Source organism: Muscardinus avellanarius, assembly GCF_963383645.1.
Source record: "Muscardinus avellanarius genome assembly, chromosome: 18".
In the NCBI taxonomy this organism is placed as follows: domain Eukaryota; kingdom Metazoa; phylum Chordata; class Mammalia; order Rodentia; family Gliridae; genus Muscardinus; species Muscardinus avellanarius.
In genome coordinates, this window is record NC_137804.1 from 5,579,021 (window position 1) to 5,602,282 (window position 23,262).

At 47.7% G+C, this 23,262-nt stretch overlaps 1 protein-coding gene across 1 annotated transcript in view; it reads right to left on the minus strand.

Annotated features, from left to right (window-relative positions):
• Positions 1–23,262, minus strand: part of ULK4 (unc-51 like kinase 4) — a gene marked incomplete at both ends in the record, with an annotated part of 268,478 nt that overhangs the window by 224,773 nt on the left and 20,443 nt on the right. Inside the window, 6 exons of the mRNA XM_080715872.1 lie at positions 13,118–13,196; positions 13,562–13,608; positions 14,378–14,559; positions 15,907–15,967; positions 17,505–17,609; positions 21,062–21,155. Of these exons, the coding sequence (XP_080571998.1) occupies positions 13,118–13,196; positions 13,562–13,608; positions 14,378–14,559; positions 15,907–15,967; positions 17,505–17,609; positions 21,062–21,155 (568 nt within the window). The remainder of the gene's footprint in view (positions 1–13,117; positions 13,197–13,561; positions 13,609–14,377; positions 14,560–15,906; positions 15,968–17,504; positions 17,610–21,061; positions 21,156–23,262) is intronic.

Below are 23,262 nucleotides of genomic sequence, written 5' to 3' on the forward strand. Positions count from 1 at the left end.
AGAGACTCTGTGATACAACCCAGTAAAGGAGTAGTGGGGTCTGAGATACTACTGACTCGAGATCCAGAGCACCTTAAATGAAGTCATAGTGACCCAAGGGAAGAACCCAGAGAAGGCACAAACTTCCGAAATCATGGGAAAGAGGAATAACAATGGAGCAATGAATGCCCACAACCCCACAACATCAGAACCCGATAAAACAGAAAATCAGATATTTCTAGAGGATCAAATCAGGAAAATAACTGTAGAAATAATAGAGGTGCTTCAAAAAGAACTCAGAGAGAGCCAAAAAGAGATAAAGGATGCAATTAATGAAGTAAAGGCCTCAATTCAAAGCACAAACAACCGATTAGACCACATGGAGAACAGAATCTCGCTCTTAGAAGATGATCATTCCAAAAATGAACGCATAGTTTCTAATTTAGAAAAAAAAATCCGACAGCAGGAATCTGACATTGAAGAAATATGGGCCCATTTTAAGAGAGCTAACCTAAAAATAATTGGAATAGAGGAGGGAAAAGAAGGTGAAACCAAAGGGATCAACAATCTCTTCAAGGAAGTAATAGCAGAAAATTTTCCAAACATAGAGCAAGAGGTCGATACACAGGTCCAGGAAACTTATAGAACTCCCTTTAGACAGGATCAGAGAAGAGGATCCCCACGCCACATAATTGTCAAAATGACCAATGTGGAAGCCAAGCAGAGAATCTTAAAGGCAACAAAAACAAAGGGCCAAGTGACATTCAGAGGCAAACCAATTAGAATCACTCCAGAATTCCCAAGTCATGAGAGCCAGAAGGGCTTGGAGTAACATATTCCAAACTCTGAAAGAAAACAACTTCCAGCCAAAAATTTCCTACCCAGCAAAACTTTCTATCAAATTAGATGGAGAAATAAGAAGCTTCCATGACAAACAGAAACTGAAGGAATTTTTGTCTTCAAAACCAGCACTAGAGAAAATACTCAGAGATTAACTACAAAGAAGAAATAGGTAACACACACCAGAACCAGAGAAACAAGATTTTCCATCCAACAGTCAACTAAGATTGGTTATCTGTGGAGATTCATTACTTATGTTAGTCTTTTACCTATCTCTAAATGGTATTGTTTGCCTTTATTGTTGTTAATTTTTAGGATTTCTAGTTGGAATATTAATATACCTTCAGATATAGCATTTGGGAATATTTTATCCCATTCTATTAGTAACTGTTAACTCTGTTTACATTGTCTTTGGATATACTATATATATATATTTTTTTTTTTTTTAAGGGAGTTTGTATACTCTTCTGTTGCCTGTGCCATTGAAATCATATCCAAGAAATCACTGCCAATCTCAATGTTGTGAGGTTTTATGACCCAGATTTTCTCCTAAAAGTTTATAGTCTTAAGATTTATATTTAGGTCCTTTATCTATTTTGAGTTAATATTTGTATATGGGATTAGGTAAGGGTCCAATTTTATTCTTTTCCATGTAATTATTATTTTTCAACAATATTTAGTTAAAATATTATTTCCACCACCAAATGTTCGTGGAAACCTTGTCAAAAATAACTTGACAATATAGGGAAGAATTTAGCTCTAGGCTTTTATTTAACTCCAATGGTTTATATATCTGCCTTTAGAACAGTACTACACTGTTTCAATTATTGTAGCTTTATATGGTTTGAAATCAGAAAATATATATCTTCTAGCTTTGTTCTTTGTCAAGATCGTTTTGGGTATCTAGAGTCCATATTCCATATTAGGATAGAGTTTTTTCTGAAAAATAAATATATAAATATATGATAGTTTCACCTAAAAAAATAGAAAAAAAATATTCTCTGGAAAGAAAGTAAAAAGAAATATTGAAATGTTATCTTTAAGTCATCAAAAGCTTGGTATCAGACAAATGAAACTGTTATGTGAGATTATCGTTTTTAACTTTGGATAAATTGCTATAATACTAGATGTCAACCACTAAGCCAAGCATGGGAGGGAGGGATGGGGAGAGAATGGGGTGGGGATCGGGTGGGGGATGACTGGGCGAGGTGTGCATGTATGTCTACAAAAGTTTGTATCCCACTATGATGTATGAATACAGTGCAACAATAAAAAATAAAGTAAAATAAATAAATAAAATAAAAAAGGTATATATCCTAGGACCCAGCAGTTCTAAGAATTTTATCCAAAGGAAATAATTAGAAATATATACAAAGATCCACATACGTGAATATGTAAATCTTCATTGCAGCATTTAATAGAAAAAATTAAAATAACCTGAATGCCTAATAAAAAAGGATTCACTTAAAAATTAGATATTTCAATAGAGCCATTAAAAATAGAAAATTAAAAATTTTCATTAAATCTATATATGTGTGTATGTTACTTAGACGTATATTTGAAGACCACACCCAATGTCTCCTTATTTTCCACATGAACAGACATAACTTTTAAGACAGTTGTCATTCTACTTGTGTTTTATATTTGATCAAATTCATAGAATTTGTGAGAATTTGTGATGGTTAATCTCAGCATTTATGATTCTACTCCACCCATCAGTTCAGCTGCAGTGTATATTTGGAATTTAGGACATACATATAAATATGTAACTGTTTGTCATGACTAGAGTGGACTTTGTCAGAAAAGCACCAAAACAGCAGTAAGAGATGTTCCGCAAGGCTGCAGTAGCAAATTGTTTACTATTGCAGGTACCTTACTGGTTATAAGCTCAGAGAAGCTAACGCTGTATATGCAACACTTGTAATATTTAAAAAGGATTTTAATCAATATTTTCCTGATGCTTTGTTAAAAACGATACCTTATTTCTGTTCATCTTTTTCTTCATATCACCTTCAGTCTAGAAACTGTTGCTACCATATTTTAAAACAACCTATGTTTATCAAATTTATTCTCTGAATAAGGGCGTATACTAAATAATTTTAATAAAAAGAATATTTAAAAAAAAAAAGAACCTGACTGTAGGTCCTGAGTCAACTTCCCACACAGTTTAATTAGATGCCCACAAGCGTCGACTGCAAAAAAAAGAAACTGCCATGTTCTGACCACCCATAATGTACTCTTTTCCCTCTGCTTCTGCGGGGTTAACACCGGCCCAGCACCGGCCCCCACGGGTAGAAGATCCAACCAGGCATTCTGCTTCCCAAACACAGAAGCAGAGAGGGGCCCTGGTTCCCCCAGGAACACCTCTCCTCTGACAGATGGACAGCCAGGGCCACGTCCAGCCACCAAGGCTCGCACTCAGGATCCTGCCCTTGGACGGAGGGACGCGGTAAGGACACAGCCTAGGTGCAATCCTTCAAGAGTCCTGGCTGGAGCCCTCCGGAGCTGCCAGGCCCTGATTCCTCTCAACCTTAGAGCCTCTGGCCTTGTCCTTTTCCTTCTGAACAGCCTTCAGGCCCACGGTAAGCAGAGTCAACGGCACCCGTGGCAGGCAGCGCCGACACCGACCAGCTCCAGGCCGCTGGGCACCACGTACCTAGTCCTGCCCACGCAGGTAGAAAGGTTTGTATGCCACACTCTGAATCTGGGCTGGCAACTAGCAGCACCGTGCTGGGTGAGAGGGGACGCCACAGGAGCCGGACGGCCTCCATCATCACAGAAATCAGCCCTTCGCAACAGGACCCCTTCAGTTCCAGACCACGCCAGTCACACAGCAACGAAGGACTCATATTGCTTCAAAGACTAAAAACCATCGGTCAAGCACTGCACCCGAATCTTCCTGAAGATGTGGGCAGCCGAGGCCTGGTGCCGACGTTTACGCACGGATCTGACCCCAGGGTGGCAGCACCCCAACCACTCTGACAGTGCCGTGCGCTGAGTCCACTCAGCATCGCACGCTGGAGAAGGCCCAACCCCCAGGTAGCCAGGTCAGCAGTCGCTGGCCAGGCACAGGGAGCGCTTCCGGCAGGAACCGAACTTTGCGGTGTAAGAAAAAAAAAACCCAAACGCTACCAGAGTATATTTTCCAAACCCATAGAACGTATGTCACAAAGCGGCAGCTTATAAAGAGCAGACGCTTCCTAGAGTCTGGGAAGCTCAAGATGGAGGAGCCTGCCCCCGGTGAGGATCTGCACGCCTTCATCCCAGGGCAGCCACGGGGGAGCGAGCAGGGGACCGAGCCCCCCACTTCACGACAGCCGTTCAGGTGATGAGAGAGATTGGGTTTCCAACACAGGCTTTCTGGAGGACACTCAGAACAGAGTAATGAACACCAAGAATACTCCCAAAACACGCCGCGAGCCTTGGGTGGCAGTGCTGCGTCAAAGGTCCGAGCCATGACGAACGCTCCACCCGGTGCAGGATGTGGTAACGGAGGCGCCGTGCATGTGGGGGCGGGAACTGCACACCTCGGCACCTGGCTGCTGCTGTGCACCGAGAGCTGCTCTACAAAAAGACAATTTGAAACAGGATCTGAGTTGCAGAGGAGCTAAGTAGCTGAGGCTGGACGTGAACAGTGATCCTCCTACCTCAGCCTCCAGTGAGACCCTGTTTCAAAATAAAATAGGGCCAGGTGTGGTGGTGCACACTTGTAATTCCAGCACTGGGGAGGCTGAGACAGGAGGATCCGGGTTTGCAGCCAGCCTCAGCTACTTAGCGAGGCCCTCTGCAACTCAGAGACCCTGTTTCAAAACATAGAATAAAAACATAGGGCTGGAGGTGTAGCTCGGAGGTAGAATGCCCCTGGGTTCCATCCCCAATACTGCAAAAATATATATATATATATGTATCTATATACACATGTACCAAGTAAAAGGACTTAAAACAAGTGCTTAAAACCGGGTACTTTGGCCAGAACTCTCTGCAGCTACGCTGGGAAGACATGCGTAAGCTCCTATACCTTTCTAGGCAATCCTGACAGCCGGAGACAAGCTCCAAAGACCTGGAACTACTGGACAGGAAGCTGCGCAGAGGCAGGGATTCCGGGGTATTCCGGGGCCTGCGCTGCGGCAGGTCACTCTCCGCAAGGTAAACCTCCGCGGGGGTAGACGCGCGTAATGACGAATACGTGTAAATGGGAACAGAAAGACAGCTCTTCTCAGGTCCTTGGGTGATGTCAGATTACCTTTGACCCAGTGCAAAAACCGGGTCTTTCAGCCGCTATAATAAGAGCCGGGACACATGGAATAGAATGCCAAGACTCCAATTCTGAGCTTACTATATATTTCACAGCTATTATTTACTAATTACTCATCTATTCTTAAGCGCCGCCTTGCCGAGGCTCCTCCGACGGAACTGTGAAGGCGGCTTATTCTAAGTTGCGTTTCTCTGCTCCAGGGACCCGCTCTGATTAGCTGTGTTTTGTGCAATTCTTTCCACCACCAATTCGCTTTCCGTGTTTCTTTCATCTAATAGAAAATTAAATGTGACGCTCTGCTGGGTTCCCGAGGATTACTGAATCACCTGCGCCTGCGTCTACACCTCAGAACCGCTGCTCTAAAGACGTAGCGAAGGGGGCTCAGAGCGCCCAGGTAACTCAAGCCCCAAGATGACTCAACACAGAAGATGCAGATGTTCCTACCGATGGCAGATACGCGGCCTGAGGAGTGCTATACTGTCAAATTAGGAGGCGCGCCTCGGAAGGGTCAGCGCATGTGAGATGTTTAGTTTTACGCAAATGTGATTCAGGTAAGGCAGTTCCTCCAACCATGTGCACTCGGGCAACAAGGCTTTAGTGTAAGAAATAAGCCCAGGATGCTCCACTCCATTCTGCACACAAATAAAGTATTTAATTCTAGCTTCATCATTTAATCGATTAAGCCTCTCCTGCTACCCCTCCAAAACTGAAATTTTGAATGGTGGTGAAGTTAAAACATATGGGTTAAATACAGAGGAAGCCGACCGTTACATAATGGAGTCTTCATCCAGCGATTAGGGTACCTCTCCATTTGGCTCACGATGACTTTTCAATAATTTGATGTCTTTCTTTATCTGGCTTTAAAGTATATAATATGGGCAAATAAAAATTGTTTATAGAGAAAGAAGTCTGTCTAGCACGAAGTACCCAGGCACATTCACAAATTAACAGTGTGGATTATAAGCGATACTGGTTGAAGGTCAAGGCTGCCTGCAGGTCAGAAGCCCAGCGTTTGCACTGCACGGCCCTCGGTGCACAGCCCACGGCACAGCGGAGACCACGCAGGCGGTGACGGGACTCCCTGTGCTTCACGAGGTCTCACCAGAGGAGAGGGAGAGCCTGGCGTGGTGAACTCCTGCAATCCCAGTACTTGAGGGCGGGACGGGATCACAGGTTCAAAGCCAGTCTCAGCAACAAGGTCGTTTCAAAATTAAAAAATAGGGCTGGGGCACATCAATAGTGATTTAATTTTAGGAGTTCCGTAGCTATAAATCCCTGTATTCGTAGATAAGTTACATAATTGTGTCTACAGATGCTACATAGCCAAACCCAGCACTCATTAAGTATAAATATATAAATATACATTTAAAATCTGAAATATTTTAAGTATAAAGTAAAAATTGCTACTTCATGATTTTATACATTCAAGTGTTACTGAAAACACAGGGTACTGGAATTCCCTTTCATTGAAGAATTTTAAATTTTTACAGTGTTTTTGGAGACCTTTTATTCATTTAGAAACAGTCTGAGTTGTGGAGGGTCTCTAAGTAGCTGAGGCTGGGCACAAACCTGCGATCCTCCGATCTCAGCCTCCCAAGTACTGGAATTAAAAGCGTGCGCCACCACGCCTGCCTGGAGAACACTTTAGATGACCCTCAGTTTGAACTAGGCAGATCCTCTAACCTGCGACACGACCCTCGCACGGGGTCTACTCCTTCCCTGTGTGCGAGACTCACGATAGCCCACTGGGGAGAACAGCGCAGATCGCCGTCAGGGAGGGGACGTTTGCGTGGAAGGAAGCTGAACCACGGGCACACACAACACGAATCCCACCGGCACCACGTGGGACAGAAGCGGCCGGAGCATGAACGCTACCTGCAGTGAGATGCAAGCAGGCTGGCGCTCGCGGGACTGGGCGTGACGACTTCCTCGGGGCCTGGGGACGGAGTGCGCTGGTCAGGAGCGAGCACAGGGGCTCTGGCAGCAGCAACGCACTTGGCGTGCCATTTCTCACCCAGAGGCAGTTTCACTAAGTATACTGAGACAGGAGGATTGCAGTTCACTGACAGCCTCAGCTGCTTATTGAGGCCCTTTGCAACCTACTGGTTTCAAAATTTAAAAAATATATAGGATTGTGGGTACAGCTCAGAGGTAGGATGCCCCCGGGTTTCATCCACAGTACCAAAAAAAAAAAAAAAAAAAAAAAAAGGACAAGAAAAGCTTCCAACCATCAATGGAAAACTTCCAATTACCAGATGAGAAAATTCTCCTTTTGTAGCCATAAAGGATTACTGCATCCAGATCATCAGTGCTAAAACTAAGTCCGAGTGATGGGTAAATTTATAAGATAACATCTGAAACCAGCGGCCGACCTTCACCCACTGAGGCAAGACCCGCTGTGCGCTTCTGAAGAGGCGGAGAACGCACAGCATCAACTTGTAGTTCCCCTCCCCGCCCGACAGTCCTGTGAGCGAGCCTGGAGCCAGTCAAGGGTCTGCGTCTAACCAGGTCACAGGCAGCGCAGGGGGCAGGACAATGCTACGTGACACCCAGCGGACGAGATAAGTCAACACACCCACTTGGGCTAAGACAAAGGAAATGTGTCCACAGAAAATACCAAAAAATAGTCGGGCGTGGTGGCGCACGCTCGTAATCCCCGCGCTTGGGAGGCGAAGACAGGAGGATCGCGCTGGTTTGAAGTCAACCGTGCTGGCTTAAGAGACCCTGTTTCCAAATAAAAATATAAGATAGGCCTGGGAGTGTAACCCGGAGGTAGAAGGGCTTCCAGGAACCCCCAGTACCACCAAAAAAAAAAACCAAAAAAATAGATTGCAGAATTGTACAGTGGCACACACCTGTAGTCTCACTTAGGAGGGTGAGGCAGGAGAATTATAAGCCGGAGGCCACACTCTGCAATTTAACAAGACCCTGCTCTCAAAACATACAGAACAGGGCCGGGCGTGGTGGCACACGCTTGTAATCCCCACGCTTGGGAGGCTGAGACAGGAGGATCACGCTGGTTCGAAGCCAACCTCAGCTACTTAGTGAGGCTCTCAGAAGCTTAGTGAGACCCTGTTTCCAAATAAAGTATAAAATAGGTCTAGGAGGTAGAAAGCCCCTGGGTTCCACCCCCAGAACCACCAAAAAAAAAAAAAAAAACAGAACAGGGCTGGGGATGTAGCACAATAGTCGAGCACTCCCCCAGTTCAAGTCCTGTACCACAATAACAAAAAAAAGGATGAAAGCTGGGCGTGGTGGTAATCCCAGCATTTGGAAGTCTGAGACCAGAGGATGATGGTTCACAGACAGCCTCAGCTACTTAGTGAGGCCCTCTGCAATTCAGTGACACCCCGGTTTCAAACTAAAAAATAGTGCAGGGTGTGTAGCTCAGAGGTTGAATGCCCCTAGGTTCCATCCCCAGACCCGAAAAAAAAAAAAAAAAAAAAAAAAAAAAGAGACTTAAATGTCATATCTAAACCCAACAGCGGGCCTGGCTTCGATCCTGGCTCAAAGAGAAATGACCAAGTGATGTGGAAGCCATCAAGAAGAGGTCAGCAAGCCGGGCACACGCTTGTAATCCCCACACTTGGGAGGCTGAGACAGGAGGATCGTGCAGGTTCGAAGCCAGCCTCAGCTACTTGGTGAGGCTCTCAGCAACTTAGTGAAACCCTGTTTCCAAATAAATATAAAATAGGTCTGGGAGCGTAGCCCGGAGACAGAAGGGTTCCATCCCCAGTCCAACCAAAAAAAAAAAAAAAAAAGGTCAGCACTGACTGGTATTAGGTGACACTAGGAGTCGGGTGTGATGAGTTGTAGGTCTCAGTTCTCTCTTTAGAAAATGATTTTCTCGCCGCTCTAGCATCAGCAGGGAGGGAGAAAGATTTGCCAAGAGCTGGTAGTTACTGCACGTGAGCGGCGACGCCGCCTTCATATATGTGGAAGTTTTCCATAATAAAGATGTTAAAGGAGTTAGTTAACAGAACGTTTATATTCCCTTCAGTTCTAGGATTTCGAGTCTAGTGATCTAATATTTGCATTGCCTACTTGATAAAAATGTGTAGCATGACATCAGAACAGATTATTGCACAGAAGAACCACAGCCGTGGTACACGCGTTGTCCAGGAGAATAAGCCGAGATGGCCGCATGTTCTGTGGAGAATACTGAGCTTCTCGATGCCCGCAGGCCATCGCAACCAGCTCTTCTGCAGCCAGGAGGGAAAGTATAAGGATATAGCAGAACTGGTTTTTCTCCATTTCTTTGGTCTCTAACAAATGACACCATACTTTCCCTATCTTTATTATAGAATACTTCAGCGCTGACCAAGTGCTGAAATACACGCTACTTTGCCGGCTCCTTGCTGTGGGCGCAGAGAACGTAGCCGAGTCGGGTTCTGAGCTTTCGAGATGCTTCCAAGATCTACAGACACAATTTTTACTACTGACTAGTAATAAAGCTACTGCACAAAGACAACATTTGAAATTTCCGACTTACTGAAGAATTATTTAAACACCAGAATTTTACAGAAATCTGGTTTCAAGAGCTCTGAACCCCAGGTTCACCCACAAGATCCACAGAGATCCTAAGACCCCCTGAAATCACATGCAAGACATCAAATCTGAATTTATCGGGAAGGGTGTCTTGGTTTTCCCAAGTCTCATTAACCTCAAATGGCAACAAGCACCACGGGAAGGGAACTAGGGTGGTTTTTTGTTGTTTTGTTTTGTTTTTAGCAGAAACTAAGAACAGACCACACCACCTGCAAACCCTCCATAGATCTGGCTTCTAGAAGTTGAATGATAGTAAATTTTTTCCAGTGTTTGAGTGACCTCTAGTGGCTTCTTAAATAATCACAGCTCATCACAAAAAGTGTTCCAGGAAATTAATAGGACCACAGGCCTGGGGTGCAGCTCGTGGGTGCACCGCGTACATGCCTGGAGCCCTGGGTCACCAGGCACAACTTCTACCAAGGGGGCCCCACTGTCCAGCGAAGTCCACGCAATCTCTTATTTCAAAACAATACCAGCCGGGCCTGGTGGCCCCCATCTATGATCGCTGCACTTGGGAGGCTAAGACAGGAGGATGGCAGGTTTGAGAGGCCAGCCTTGGCTACTTAAGACCCTGTTTCAAAATAACCAAAAGGGCTGGGGTATAGCTAGGAGGTCGAATGACCCTGGGATCGATCCCGATATTTTAAAAAAGTGCACAAGATAGCTGGGTTATACACTATTGCCTGTTTTTCAATGAGAAAAAAAAAAATTTCCCCAAGTGCTTGCATTTCAAAACCCTGAGCAAGGCCCAAGTAAGGTCGGGTCCCAGGCTATACAGATGCACTCTATCCTCCAGCAGCCAGACACCATCTCCCAGCCGCCGACATGGGGACCCCCAGCACGAGACCACACGGGCGGCGGTTGCAGCCCACTGACCCCTCCCTGACGCCCACCCCACAACTCCCCTGTCGTGTGGCCCAAGGCAAAGCCAACCCTCAACGCAAGAAGCAGAGCCCACAGGGCAGCTCTGAACGTACCACCACCTGTCCTTACCAGGAAGCGTCCCGCAGGTGTCCACAAGTGACCGTGACCTCGAGGGTCCTCCGGCCGGCTGCCCAGGGCTGCAGCCCTATTCTCAACGGCAGCACTACTCAGCACTCGGCTGTGCGACCTGGACACACTGTCCACTCTGCTGGACGCACGGGCCGCTACCAGAGAAGCCGTTGGGGTGGTCTGTCACTTGGCACATGGTCGCGGGGGGCGGGGGGACGGATGCCGGGCACAGGCAGATCTGCTCCGCTTCAAGACACGGCTGCGCCCGCTGCATCCCGCCGGCGGCCTCCGGGCTTCTCTCCTCTACCAGGCTCAGGACTCCTGTGAAGCTGTCGGGTTTTGGTTTGCATTCCTAGCATAAGGCTTTCTGGTTTTTTTAGTACTGGGAATGGAACCCAGGGGCATTCTACCCGAAATACACCCTTAGCCCTATTTTCAGTGTGTGTGTGTGTGTGTGTGTGTGTGTGTGTGTGTGTGTGTGTGTGTGTGTTACTAAGGGTGGAACCTAGGGGGTTTTCTACCTCCGAGCTACACTCCCAGACCCATTTTATACTTTATTTGAAAACAGGGTCTAAGTTGCTGAGAGCCTCACTATAGCCGAGGCTGGCTTCAAACCTGTGTAATCATTCTGTTTCAGCCTCCCAAGCATGGGGATAACAAGTGTGTGCCACCATGCCCAGCTTAGCCTTATTTTTGAAAGAGGGTGTCATTGAGGTACAAAGGGTCTAAGTAACTGAGGCTATCAGCAAACTGCGATTGTCTCAGCCTCCCAAATGCTGAATTATTCTTTATTTTTAAACAGGGTCTGAGATGCCAAGGGCCTCGCTAAGTAGCTGAGGCCACCATGCCTGGCTTAACACTGTTGAACACGAATTTCTACTGGCCAGGCTAGACTCCCTGGGTGTTCACACCAACTGTCACATGCTACCATCAGAGCGATTAGCCCATCAGCCACTCTTATTTTGCAGTACTAGGGAATGAACCCAGAGGCGTTCTACCTCCGAGCTACACCCCAGCCCTATTTTAAACAGGATCTGAGTTGCAGAGGGCCTCACAAGTTGCTGAGGCTGTTCTAGAACCTGTGATCTTCCTGTCTCAACCTCCCAAGTGCTGGGATTACAAGCGTGTGCCACCACGCCCAGCTGATTGGCCGCTCTTCAGAGGACACTGGGTTTCACCAAGTACTGTGTGCACGGATGTCCCTGCCGCCCTTCAGCTAGAGCGGTGTGAGATAACAGAGCAATAGACACCAGGAAGCAAGCCTACGTGAGCCCACCTGGCCCAGTCGCCTCGCTGCGCCCCACACTGGACGCATGCCACCTTCCCAGCCCGTAACAGTGATCCTTTGCAAAGCTGAGCCACACCAGGCTTCTCTCCTACCTCCTCCTGGACATGTCCTCAGCTTGTCTTCTAACCAGGCTTCGTGACTCTAACCCCAGCATGTAGCCATCTACCCGACACCAGCCCTGCCGACACCAGCCCTGCCAATACCGCCTCACTGCTCCCAGAGCCTGACCGCCGTGTTCCCACATCCGGCCTCTGCGACGCGGCTCGCCCTGCATGAACACTCCCCGACACAGCCCATACTCTCAGCCACCGCAGGGCTCCATTCGCACATTGCCGGCACCACACAGTTCAGCTGGACATGACGTGGGCCTGCGATTTCTCTACAACTCTGAAGGCCATGTCACCAGCTTGTACGCCACAGAAGCCCCTCTCTTTACCCCAAGTCCTTGCCCCAAAAATCCTGGGTAGTTTTCCTCCATTTTGGCCCCTAAGCCCCTCCCAGAACATAAGACAAAAATTCCTCACTACTAAATTGTAACACAGTAACAGAAAAGGAAGGAAATTTTCTGGTATTCGAGGACATTCATAGACGCAGTATGACGCTGTTTGGGGGGGTTTGTTTTTTGGGGGGGTCAGTAATAGGAATTGAACCCAAAGGCATTTTTCTGAGCTACACCCCCAGGCTCTTTATTTTTGAAATAGGGTATCACTAATTTGCAGAGGGTATAAGTAGCTGAGGCTGGCCACAAACCTGTGATCCTCCCGTGCCAACCTTCCAAGTACTGGAATTACAAGCGTGCACCATCACGCCTGTCTGAAAGAATATTCTCTTGACAAGACTTGGAGTTGCTAAATTAATGTCCCAGTATCAGTACTTCAAAGAAATATTAAAAAGACCCTTGGTGTACGCATGACCATGAAGTACCAGAACCGGCTGCCAAGAACTAGCCGACAGCTGCTGAGGACAAAAACACTCAAGGTGAAACGCCAGAACCTGAGTTGTGAGGCATACTCTGAAGGGCCTCGTAACTGCCAGGCCACCTGAACGCGACCGGTCACGGAGCCGCTGCCCAGCCTCCGTCGGGGCGGCCCCTCCGCGCGATTCCAAAGTGGAGCTCTAGGCAAGCCGCGTGCGCTACGTGACCATCCAAAGCCATCTTTCTCGTCATCCGTAACATTTTCCTCCTCTGTAACACACGTAGTAAAAGGCCTTACCTCGATGACGGCCGTGTTTTCCTGGAGCTCGGTGGTGTGCGAGGCCAGCAAGCCGATGACCCGCGCTATCTTGGCCCGTCTGTAACAGAAAACGAGGCTCTGAAGAACCCGTGACCAAGGCTCCCGCACCCACACCCTCCACGGACGGCGTACGGTGACGTGCATCCATCTAAGAACGTAAAATGAAGATAGAACGGGAAAGGACGGCCTCTTCACTGCCCAGAGAAACTGTCCCTCGTGTACAAAGAAAATCACAGCAATGCCCCACGTAATACTACCTGTGATAGAATGTAAATTTTTTAAAATAGACCATCTGAAGGCCTCCAGAAATTGCCTGTGAATCCGTCATTTGTGAAAGTGTAAGACAGCACACTTGCAGTGCGTACGTTCTCGTAACTTCACACAACTATGAACAATACCTTCCAAAGAACGAATGCTACTTACACGTCCCAGTTTGGGGCTATTCGCAAATGCTGGACCAGCAACTGGAACTAAGAGAAAACACATTGAATTCATGAAGCAACACAGAAAGCGGTGGCTAAGGGAGCATGCCAGGCCTCACATGTCCCAACGCATGTCATACAACAGAGGTTTTTTTTTTTTTTTTTGTGGTACTGGGGTTCCTGGAAGCCCTTCTATCTCCGGGCTACACTCCCAGACCTATTTTTACATTTTTATTTGGAAACAGGGTCTCCTAAGCCAGCGCACGCAGCTGGCTTCGAACCTGCTGTCTGCCTCCCAAGCGCGGGGATTACAAGCGTGCACCACCACGCCCGGCTGACTATTTTCAAAATAAAAAATAGGGCTGGGGGCATACCTTGGAGGTAGAATGGCCCTGGGTTCAATCTCCACCACCACACACACAAAAAAAAAAGCATGATCAACCATTTATCATTCTGCTTTTAGACCTCAGGCAGGACTGAACAAATTTTCAGGACCCTATGATCCTGGACCCATCACTTCTTCATTGTAACTAAGTGTACTTGATATTGCAGCCCTTGTTTTAGTCTCTAAAGGAAACTTCAGGTGAGCTGGGCATGGTGGCTCATGCATGCCATCCCAGTGCCTGGTAGGCTGAGACAAGGAGGAGCATAGGTTTGAACCCAGCCTCAACTTAGCAAGACCCCATCTCCAAATAGATACAAAGGTGGAGAGGTTAGGTCAGAGGTAGAACACCCCTGGGCTCGACCCCCGGTACCACACAACGCAAGAGCGGTAGGAGTGCGGGCTCCCGCGGAGGCTTCTGCTGCCGCCACCCACCAGGGGGGAGTGGAGCAGCCGGGCGGCCACCTCCTTGTGTCCGGCCACCATGCACAGGTAGCAGAGCAGGTTCAGCTTGGCCCACGAGGCCCCGGTGCTCTTCTCCACGGAGTCGATCTGGGAGCACAATTGTTGCAGGAAGTCGTTCCAGTCTTGGTCTTTGAGCAGCAGCAGCTTGTCGACTGCGGAGGGGAGAACGCGGCGACTGAGAAGGAACCGCTAGGACGGTGTGCGGTCACCGAGCGGTTCTGAGAGCCAGGCCCAGGGCAAGGAGAGCCATAGCCTGCCGCCGTCAGCCGCAAAACACCCCAGACAACGCCACCCGCGGCTGCCTCCTCTGCAACATCTCTACCAGGGAGGACGAGACCACTTCAACAGAAGCCTGCGCAAGAAGGGCTGGGGAGGCTGGGCGTGGCGCCCACACCTACCACCCCAGCACTTGGGAGGCAGAGACAGGAGGACGGCAGGTTCGAAGCCAGCCTCAGCAACTTAGCGGGGCCCTCTTTCAAAATAAAGGCTGGGGGTGTAGCTCAGGTTAACGCCTCTGCCATTACACCCTTGACCTCTTATTTCTTCATCTTAGTCAATCCCCAGGACCAAAAATAAAAAGGCAGCTGACTACAGGAGAACTGTTCTGGAACCCAGAACATAAATAAATAAAGATAGTCTTTGGATAGATTTAAATCAACCCAGCCCTGAACTCTTGGAAAAGCCATAGGTACTATAGTCCATAGTACATAGGAACTATTAAAAGGTTCCAAAGAGCCGGGTGTGGTGGCATGTGCTTGTAATTCCAGTACTTGGGACACTGAGACAGGAGGATGGCAGGTTTGTGGCCAAATATAAGTATTTTAAAGATAGGTCTAGGGGCATGGCCTGGAAATAGAAAGCCCCTGGGTTCCATCCCCAGTACCACAAAAGAAAAAAAATGGCCAACCATACAAATCAACTGAAGATACATAATTTTTTATGGTAGTGGGGACTGAGCGCCCAGGGGCATTCTACCTCTGAGCTACACCCAACGCTATTTTTATTTATATTTACTTATTTTGGTGGTACTGGGGGTGGAACCCAGGGGCTTTCTACCTCCGGGCTATACTCCCAGACCTATTTTATATTTTATTTGGAAACAGGATCTAAGTTGTTCAGAACCTCACTAAGTAGCTGAAGCTGGCTTCGAACCTGTGCGATCCTCCTGTCTCAGCTTCCCAAGCACGGGGATTACAAGCGTGCGCCACCACGCCTGGCTCCTATGTTTATTTTGAAACAGCGTCTCGATAGGTTGATCAGAGTCTCGCTGCTTGCTGAGGCTGTACTCAAACCTAAAATCCCCACACGCCCAGGACAGGAGTCTCAGCCAATGAACATCAGGGGCTGGCCTAAGGGGTTACAGACCACACCAAGGATACAGCTAACTGGTCATAAAGTAGAACTTAAGTCATTCTTATACCAGTATCCTGCTGGCAAATAAGTTTCCCATCTGTAGCTATAAAAAGCGGCTGAGTGTCAGAAGCCCTTCAGGATCCTACCTGAATGTGCTGGCAGATGCAATATCTTTGGATCAAACTTAATTGGCGGTTGCTTCATTATCTGGTTGAAAAAGAAAACGTGAGATGCCTTTTGAAGCAGGTATCTGTCCTCACATATCCCCATCAAATTACCAAGGAGAGCAAGAGAACGCCGCAAAACTCGCCGTCAGAAGGAAGACACTCAACGGGGCTACTTCCAATTAGAATACAGAAATACAGACTTAAAAATCCTAACTGGTGTCCGCAATAAGACAGCGCTTTACAGGACAGACTCCACCTGAACTGGCCTGCTCTTTAGCTGACTTGTCTCTAGACTAGAAAGTGGGGCCTTCGCACATTTGCTGGGTACCCGCCACGGTGACACCCGGTGCTCAGTACCGAGGGGACAGGATGCACGCAAACCTATAGTCCCAGTTCCTGGGAGGCCGAGACAGGATGGCAGGCTTGAGACCAGCCTCAGAAACTTAGATCCTCTTTCAAAAAGAAGAAGCTTGAGCCAGGCGTGGTGGTGCACGCTTGTAATCCCAGCACTCAGCTGAGACACTCAGCTATTTAGTGAGACCCTGTTTCCAAATAAAGTATAAAATAGGTCTAGGAGTATAGTCCAGAGGTAGAAAGCCCCTGGGTTCCACCCCCAGTACCACATCCAAAGAAAATAATAAGAGGTTTGGGGTAGAGCTCACACGTATTAGAATGCTGAGTTCAGCCTAGTACCGTGGAGGCTGATACAGGATCCTGTACAGGTTCGTGGCAATTTGGAAGGCCCTCTGCAACTTGGGAAGACTGTTTCAAAATAAAATAAAATCGGGCTGGGGTATAGCTCAGAGGTAGAATGCCCCTGGGTTCCATCCCTGATACCACCTAAAAATAAGGCCCGAGTTCAATCCCCAGTACCACAAAATTTTAGAGAAGCTCTATACTGGTAAGCAATCTTGGCAGAAATATGTAATCTCATTCTCTTCTCAAACTGCATTTCATAACCTCAATCTAATGAGAAGTCCTTAGACACTCCAAAACTGAGGGACATTCTACCAAATACCCGAGGAGTCGCTTTACCAAGCGTCAAAGCCGTGACCGAGAACACCGAGCAGTTATTAGGAAGCCATTGCGGCAGCCCGACAGGAGGCTGAGGAGGGCCGCAACGCGGCCCCGGAGAGGAAGGACGTTCCTGGCACCACAGGAAGAACTAGGCTCGACTGCTAGCTCAGCCGGCCGCGCTGTGGCCGAGGCTCCCCAGCCCTGGTCCTGCCTCAGGCCTGATGACTCGAGAGGAGGGGCCTCCGCTTGCCCCACGCCCGCGCCGCCTTCCCAGGACAGTGACCGGGACTTGGCGCGATGGCCGAGCAGGATGGGGAAGTGAAGGACCAGGAGCTGGGCCTGCGGTCCAGAGCCATGCCGTCCCTGGAGAGGAATGAGCCACCGGAGACAGAGCCGGCCAGTCCTGCACCCGCTCTGGGGGGCACGGGCCCTGAGCAGGAAGGAGCCAGAGGGCAGATGGACAGCAGGAGCAAGGACCCAGGAAGAAACACAGCTGAGGACTCCACCATCAGAGCGCCCCACGGGCCCGGCCCACGCTGGGCCGCGCCATCTTCCCACACCTTGGGGTTGTCGATGATCGGGGTGACGACGAGGTCGGAGTCCGTGTAGATCAGTGCTCTCATCTGGGACTCCAGGGCCTCCCGGCTCAGGTGCTCGCTCTCGACCTGAAGCTGGAATAGAAATCACACTCTGTGTCTGACTGAGGAAGACGCTGCCCGTCAGTCACCATCAACAGACTGCGACTGGTCAGAACACTGTCAGTGTCCCCGGCCCGCCCAACACCCCAACACGCATCCATCGCCCGACTCCTTTTACGGGTGAAGGCCAAGGGCTCAGCGCAGGCAAGTGACTCGTTTCTGTCAAGTGACCCGGAACACCGAGGCCGGCGAGGACTCGGAGACAGACCCCAGCACTGGCCCGTTCCGATGGTGACGAGGCAAACTGGGTTTTCCATCACCAGCCTGGCTCTATCATCCATCCACAGAAAGCTCAGCCACTTCTGCCTCAGTAAATACTTAATATGAAATTCAAGGCCAGGCGTGGTGGTGCACGCTTGTAATCCCAGCATTCGGGAGGCTGAGACAGGAAGACTGGGGTTCGCAGACAGTTTCAGCTACTACGCAGTGAGCCCTTTTGCAACTCTGTGAGACCCTGTTTCCAAATAAGGAATAAAAAAAAAATAGGGTTGGGGGTGCAGCTCAGAGGTAGAATGCCCCTAGGCTCAATCCCCAGCACCACCAAAAAGAAAAGGTTATACCATAAAAAGGGTTCAGGCTGAGTTAGGTGCGGTGGCACACGCCTGTAACTCTAGGCTGAGACAGGAAGATCACAGGTTTGAGGCCAGCCTCGGCAATTTAGCGAGACCCTGTTTCAAAATGAGACAGGGCTGGAGGTAGAGCCATTGCTTAGAACACACCCTGGGTGTTCTAAGTCACGCGCGCACACTCAGTTTGGGCTGAATTACTAACCTGCTAACAAAGCAGCTAACACCAATCTATATTAAAACTAGGCAGGGTTGATACACAATGGAAGTGGACGGCCAGAAATCCGCCATCCGTTACCTTGAGTTGTATTCCAATTAACCAGGACTGTGATTCCCACTGTGACTGGCTTAGTATCTCATGTTAGAGAAAAAGGATTTATAATTATCAACTTCAATTCAAGTCTAAGAAACCGAGTAACACTAGATCAGTGAAGAATGAGAAGTTAACCAAAAACAGAGGCAAGTACAGAAAGAATCGACAAAGTTCCTAGACACCAGGACCAGCCCTGGCGGCCCAGACAGAAGGTACATAAATGCACTGAGAACAGAGGGGGAATGCCGTGAGGCCCAACAAAACTAGGAACGAGCTTTCAGCGCAGATGGCGTTGACTAACGTGGCCACTCGCTAACTACGAAACCCCAAGAACCTTAAAGCCGTATTCACCCTGATAAAGATGAAAACCAAAGCCTTGCCGGATTGCCAAGAGGAAGTGTGGAGTATTTAAAACCATGCCTAGTGTGCTCAGGAGAGGACAGCTGTCATCACCGAGGTTTAAAAAATATCACACCGGCTTTGGCAGAGAATGGGGAGGGGAGGGGCGAGAGGAGCGGTTAGTTCCCACCTCTGCCTGATGAAGAGGCTGTCCTGTGGGCACGGGAGGAGGAGAGGAGCCCTGCGGGGACAAGGGTGGGCAGCCCTGCCCATTGCCACCTGCTAGTAAACATTAGTAGAGTGAAGATATCGATGTTACAAAGAGGTGACCGAGTTTTTTTGTTTTTGTGGGTTTGGGGATGGAACCTAGGGCCATTTGACCTCTGAGCTACACCCCCTTTTTTATTCTTTTTTTGAAACAGGGTCTAAGTTGCAAAGGGCCTAAGTAGCTGATGCTGTCTGCGAACCACGATCCTCCGGTATCAGCCTCCCGAATGCTGGGATTACAAGCTGCGCCACTACGCCCAGCTCTGAGTTATCTTTATATTCAGATGTAACCCAACACCAGAGAAAACCAGAAACAATTCGAATATGAAATTAGCTGGACCAATTAGAAAGTTTCTACATAGAAATTTCCTTCTGGTAAACTGAACATATGCACAAGTAAGTTATCACAATGAAAGATCCCGTTTATAATAGCAAAAATAAAAAGGAAATGCTCAGCCGGGCGTGGTGACGCACGCTGGTAACGAGCCCTGGCAGCAGCGGGAGGCTGAGACGGGAGGATCGCGGTTCAGACAGCCAAAGTTACTTAGTGAGGCCCTTTCAAACAGGGTCTCGCTGAGTTGCAAAGTAAAGAGTAAAAAACAGGGCTGGGGGTTTATCTCAGAGGTAGAATGTCCCTGGGTTCCATCCCTAGTACTGCAAAAAATTTAATAAAATGCTCAAAAATAAGTACAATGAGGTCAAAATATGAAGTTATGAAGTTGCTTTTTTTTGGTGGTACTGGGGATGGAACCCTTCTACCTCCGGGATTACAAGCGTGTGCCACCACGCCCGGCAACTTTGTTTTAAACGAGTTGATTTGCCTGTAATCTCAGTACTTGAGCCGAGACAGGAGGGCAGCAGGTTCAAAGTGAGGCCTTCAGCAATTTAGCAACTGCAATTCGAAATTGTTCATTTCAAAATAGGGATTTAGAAATAGGGCTGGGGTTGTATCTTCGAGATAAAAATGCCTTCAGGTTCAATTCCCAGCAGCACACACAAAACATGCACCTAAGCATAATGCCGTAAGCACCAATATCAAGATGTATTTAGTGTCTGTTTGGGGCGATGAAAATGTCATTTTCCTCTTTTCCTTGATTCTACATTTTCCAAGTTTTCTGATAGAACAAAGCCGGGCGTGGCGGCCCACGTGTGTAATCCCCGTGCTTGGGAGGCTGAGGTGGAGGGATCACAGGTTCGCAGCCAGCCTCAGCTACTAAGGCCGTCTACAGCTTAGTGAGATCCTGCTTCAAAGTAAATAAAAAATAGGGCCGGGGGTGTAGCTCAGAGGTAGGAAACCCCTGGGGGTTCAATCCTCAGTACTGCAAGAAGGGGAACAACACTTAAAAATTGTAAAATACAGCCAAGGACAGTGACAATCCCAGTACTTGGGAGGCTGAGACAGGAGGATCACAGGTTTGAGGACAGCCGCAGGGGTGCAGCAAGACCGTTTAAAATAAAAAGGGCTGGGGGTGTAGGTCAGAGGTAGAATGCCCCTGGGTTCAACCCCCAGTGCCACACAAAAAAAATCTTGAGAAATATGAATTATACATTTATTGCTTGCATATCCTCAATGTCTATTTACACTCTTAACAAAACTGCCAGAAGGGCTTCAACAATGTACTGCATTTCAGGAAGTAGATGAGCAGACCAATAAACCCACACACTCAACTGATTTTCTAAAGAATGTAAAGACAAAATCAGTGATGTGTGCATGTCTGTACACACAAGCTTTTTACCCCAATATGATGTATGAATATAATGCACCAATAAAAAAGAATGTAAAGACAGCACCCACTATTTACACCACCACCCCCAGAGAACAGTTATGAGGCAAATAACAGCCTATTCCCGTTAGAGTGTTCTAAACAGTTCTTGTACCGATCTACAGTTATTTTTCTGAGCTTGTTTATCTCAAAGACTGCGCCGCTGCCCACCTTGGAAGGCGAAGCCTTCTGGGGCGAGCTGCTCCCCACGTCCTCGCCAGGGCCCACGCCCACCGCCGCGCTAGTTCTTGGGGTGGGACGAGAGCTGGAAGACAACAGTAACAATCAGATTTCACAAGCTTGGTCCTCTGCCTGCTATCTTCTGGGGAACAAAAAACATGACAATTGGCAGAATATGATTATACGTGACTAAGAATTTAACCTTGTGTTTACATGACTGTTTTTGGTGGTACTGGGGATGGAACCCTTCTACCTCCGGGCTACACTCCCAGACCTATTTTAATATTTTTATTTGGAGACAGAGTCACTTAAGCCAACGAGGCTGGCTTTGAACCTGCGCGATCCTGTCTTCACCTCCCAAGTGCGGGGATTACAAGCGTGCGCCACCACGCCGGGCTACATGACACTAGTTTTTGCAATTGCTTTTAAAGTAATTTCTTGAGACAGCCGTGATGGCGCACACTTGTAATCCCCTCAGTTGGGAGGCTGAGACAGAAGGACTGCGCGGGTTCGAAGCCAGCCTCAGCTACTTAGTGGGGCTCTCAGCAACTTAGTGAGACCTTGTTTCCAAATAAAATATAAAATAGGTCTGGGAGTGTAGCCCAGAGGTAGAAGGCCCCCAGGGTTCCAACCCCAGTACCACAAAAAAAAAAAAAAAAATACATTTCCTCTTCCAGAAAATTATTTCTAATGTATTATTTCTCTCATTTACAGCTTCCAATATATATATATATATATATATTTTTTCTTTTGTGATAGTGAGGATTGAACCCAGGGGCATCCTACCTCTGAGCTACACCCCCAGCCCTATTTTTTATCCTTTATTTTGAAACAGGGTCTAAGTTGCATAGGGCCTAAGTAGCTGAGTCTGGCTGCAAACCTGTGATCCTATCTCAGCCTCCCTAGTACTGGGATTAGACATGTACCTCACCAGGCTGGGTTTTGATTTTTTTCACATCTTAAAAATCCCTCTCAGCCGGGCGTGGTGGCGCACGCTTGTCATCCCCGCGCTTGGGAGGCGGAGACAGGAGGATCGCGCAGGTTCAAAGCCAGCCGCGCACGCTGGCTTAGGAGACCCTGTTTCCAAATAAAAATGTAAAAATAGGTCTGGGAGTGTAGCCCGGAGGTAGAAGGGCTTCCAGGAACCCCAGTACCACCAAAAATAAATAAATAAATAAATAAATAAAATATAAAATATAAAATAGGTCTGGGAGTGTAGCCCGCAGGTAGAAGGGCTTCCAGGAACCCCAGTACCACCATAAATAAATAAATAAATAAATAAATAAATAAATAAATAAATAAATAAAATATAAAATATAAAATAGGTCTGGGAGTGTAGCCCGGAGGTAGAAGGGCTTCCAGGAACCCCAGTACCACCAAAAATAAATAAATAAATAAATAAATAAATAAATAAATAAATAAATATAAAAAAATAAAATAGGTCTGGGGGAGTGTAGCCCGCAGGTAGAGGGGCTTCCAGGAACCCCAGTACCACCAAAATTAAAAGAAAAAATCCTCTGATTCTTGGAGCCCTTTTAAATTAGTTCCTGCAAATTCCCAAAGATCAGAATCCTCAGCCCAATACCTAAAAAAACACAGAAGTTTAACAGTTAACTTTATGGTGCTGGGGACGGAACCCAGAGGCTTTCTACCTTCCGGCTATACTCCCAGACCTATTTTATTTGAAAACAGGGTCTAAGTTGCCGAGAGGCTAAGTAGCCGAGGCTGGCTTCGAACCTGTGAGATCTTCCTGTCTCAGCCTCCCAAGTGCTGGGATTACAAGTGTGGGCCACCACGCCCGGCCTCAGAGTTAACATTTAAATACAGGCAAAACTGATAAAATATTAAAGTCTTCATTTCATAGCAAATTACTTATGAGTTGGGCATAGTGACACACTCCTGTAATCCCAGTATTTAGGAGGCTGAGACAGGAGAATCACAGGTTCTCCTGCATCAGAACTCGGGCTCTCAGGATCTTAGTGGGATCCTATTTCAAAAAAAAGAAAGAAAAGAGCTGGCAGTGTAGCTCAGGCACAATGCCCCTGGGGTTCGATCTCTATTACTACCAAAAGGTTTTGGGAACAGAAAGGGGATAGAGCCCACAGCCTCCTGCTGGGCGAGTACTCCACCACTGAGCTACACCCCTCACCACAACATCTTAATATATTTACTGTTCGCATGCTGAGTTTTTT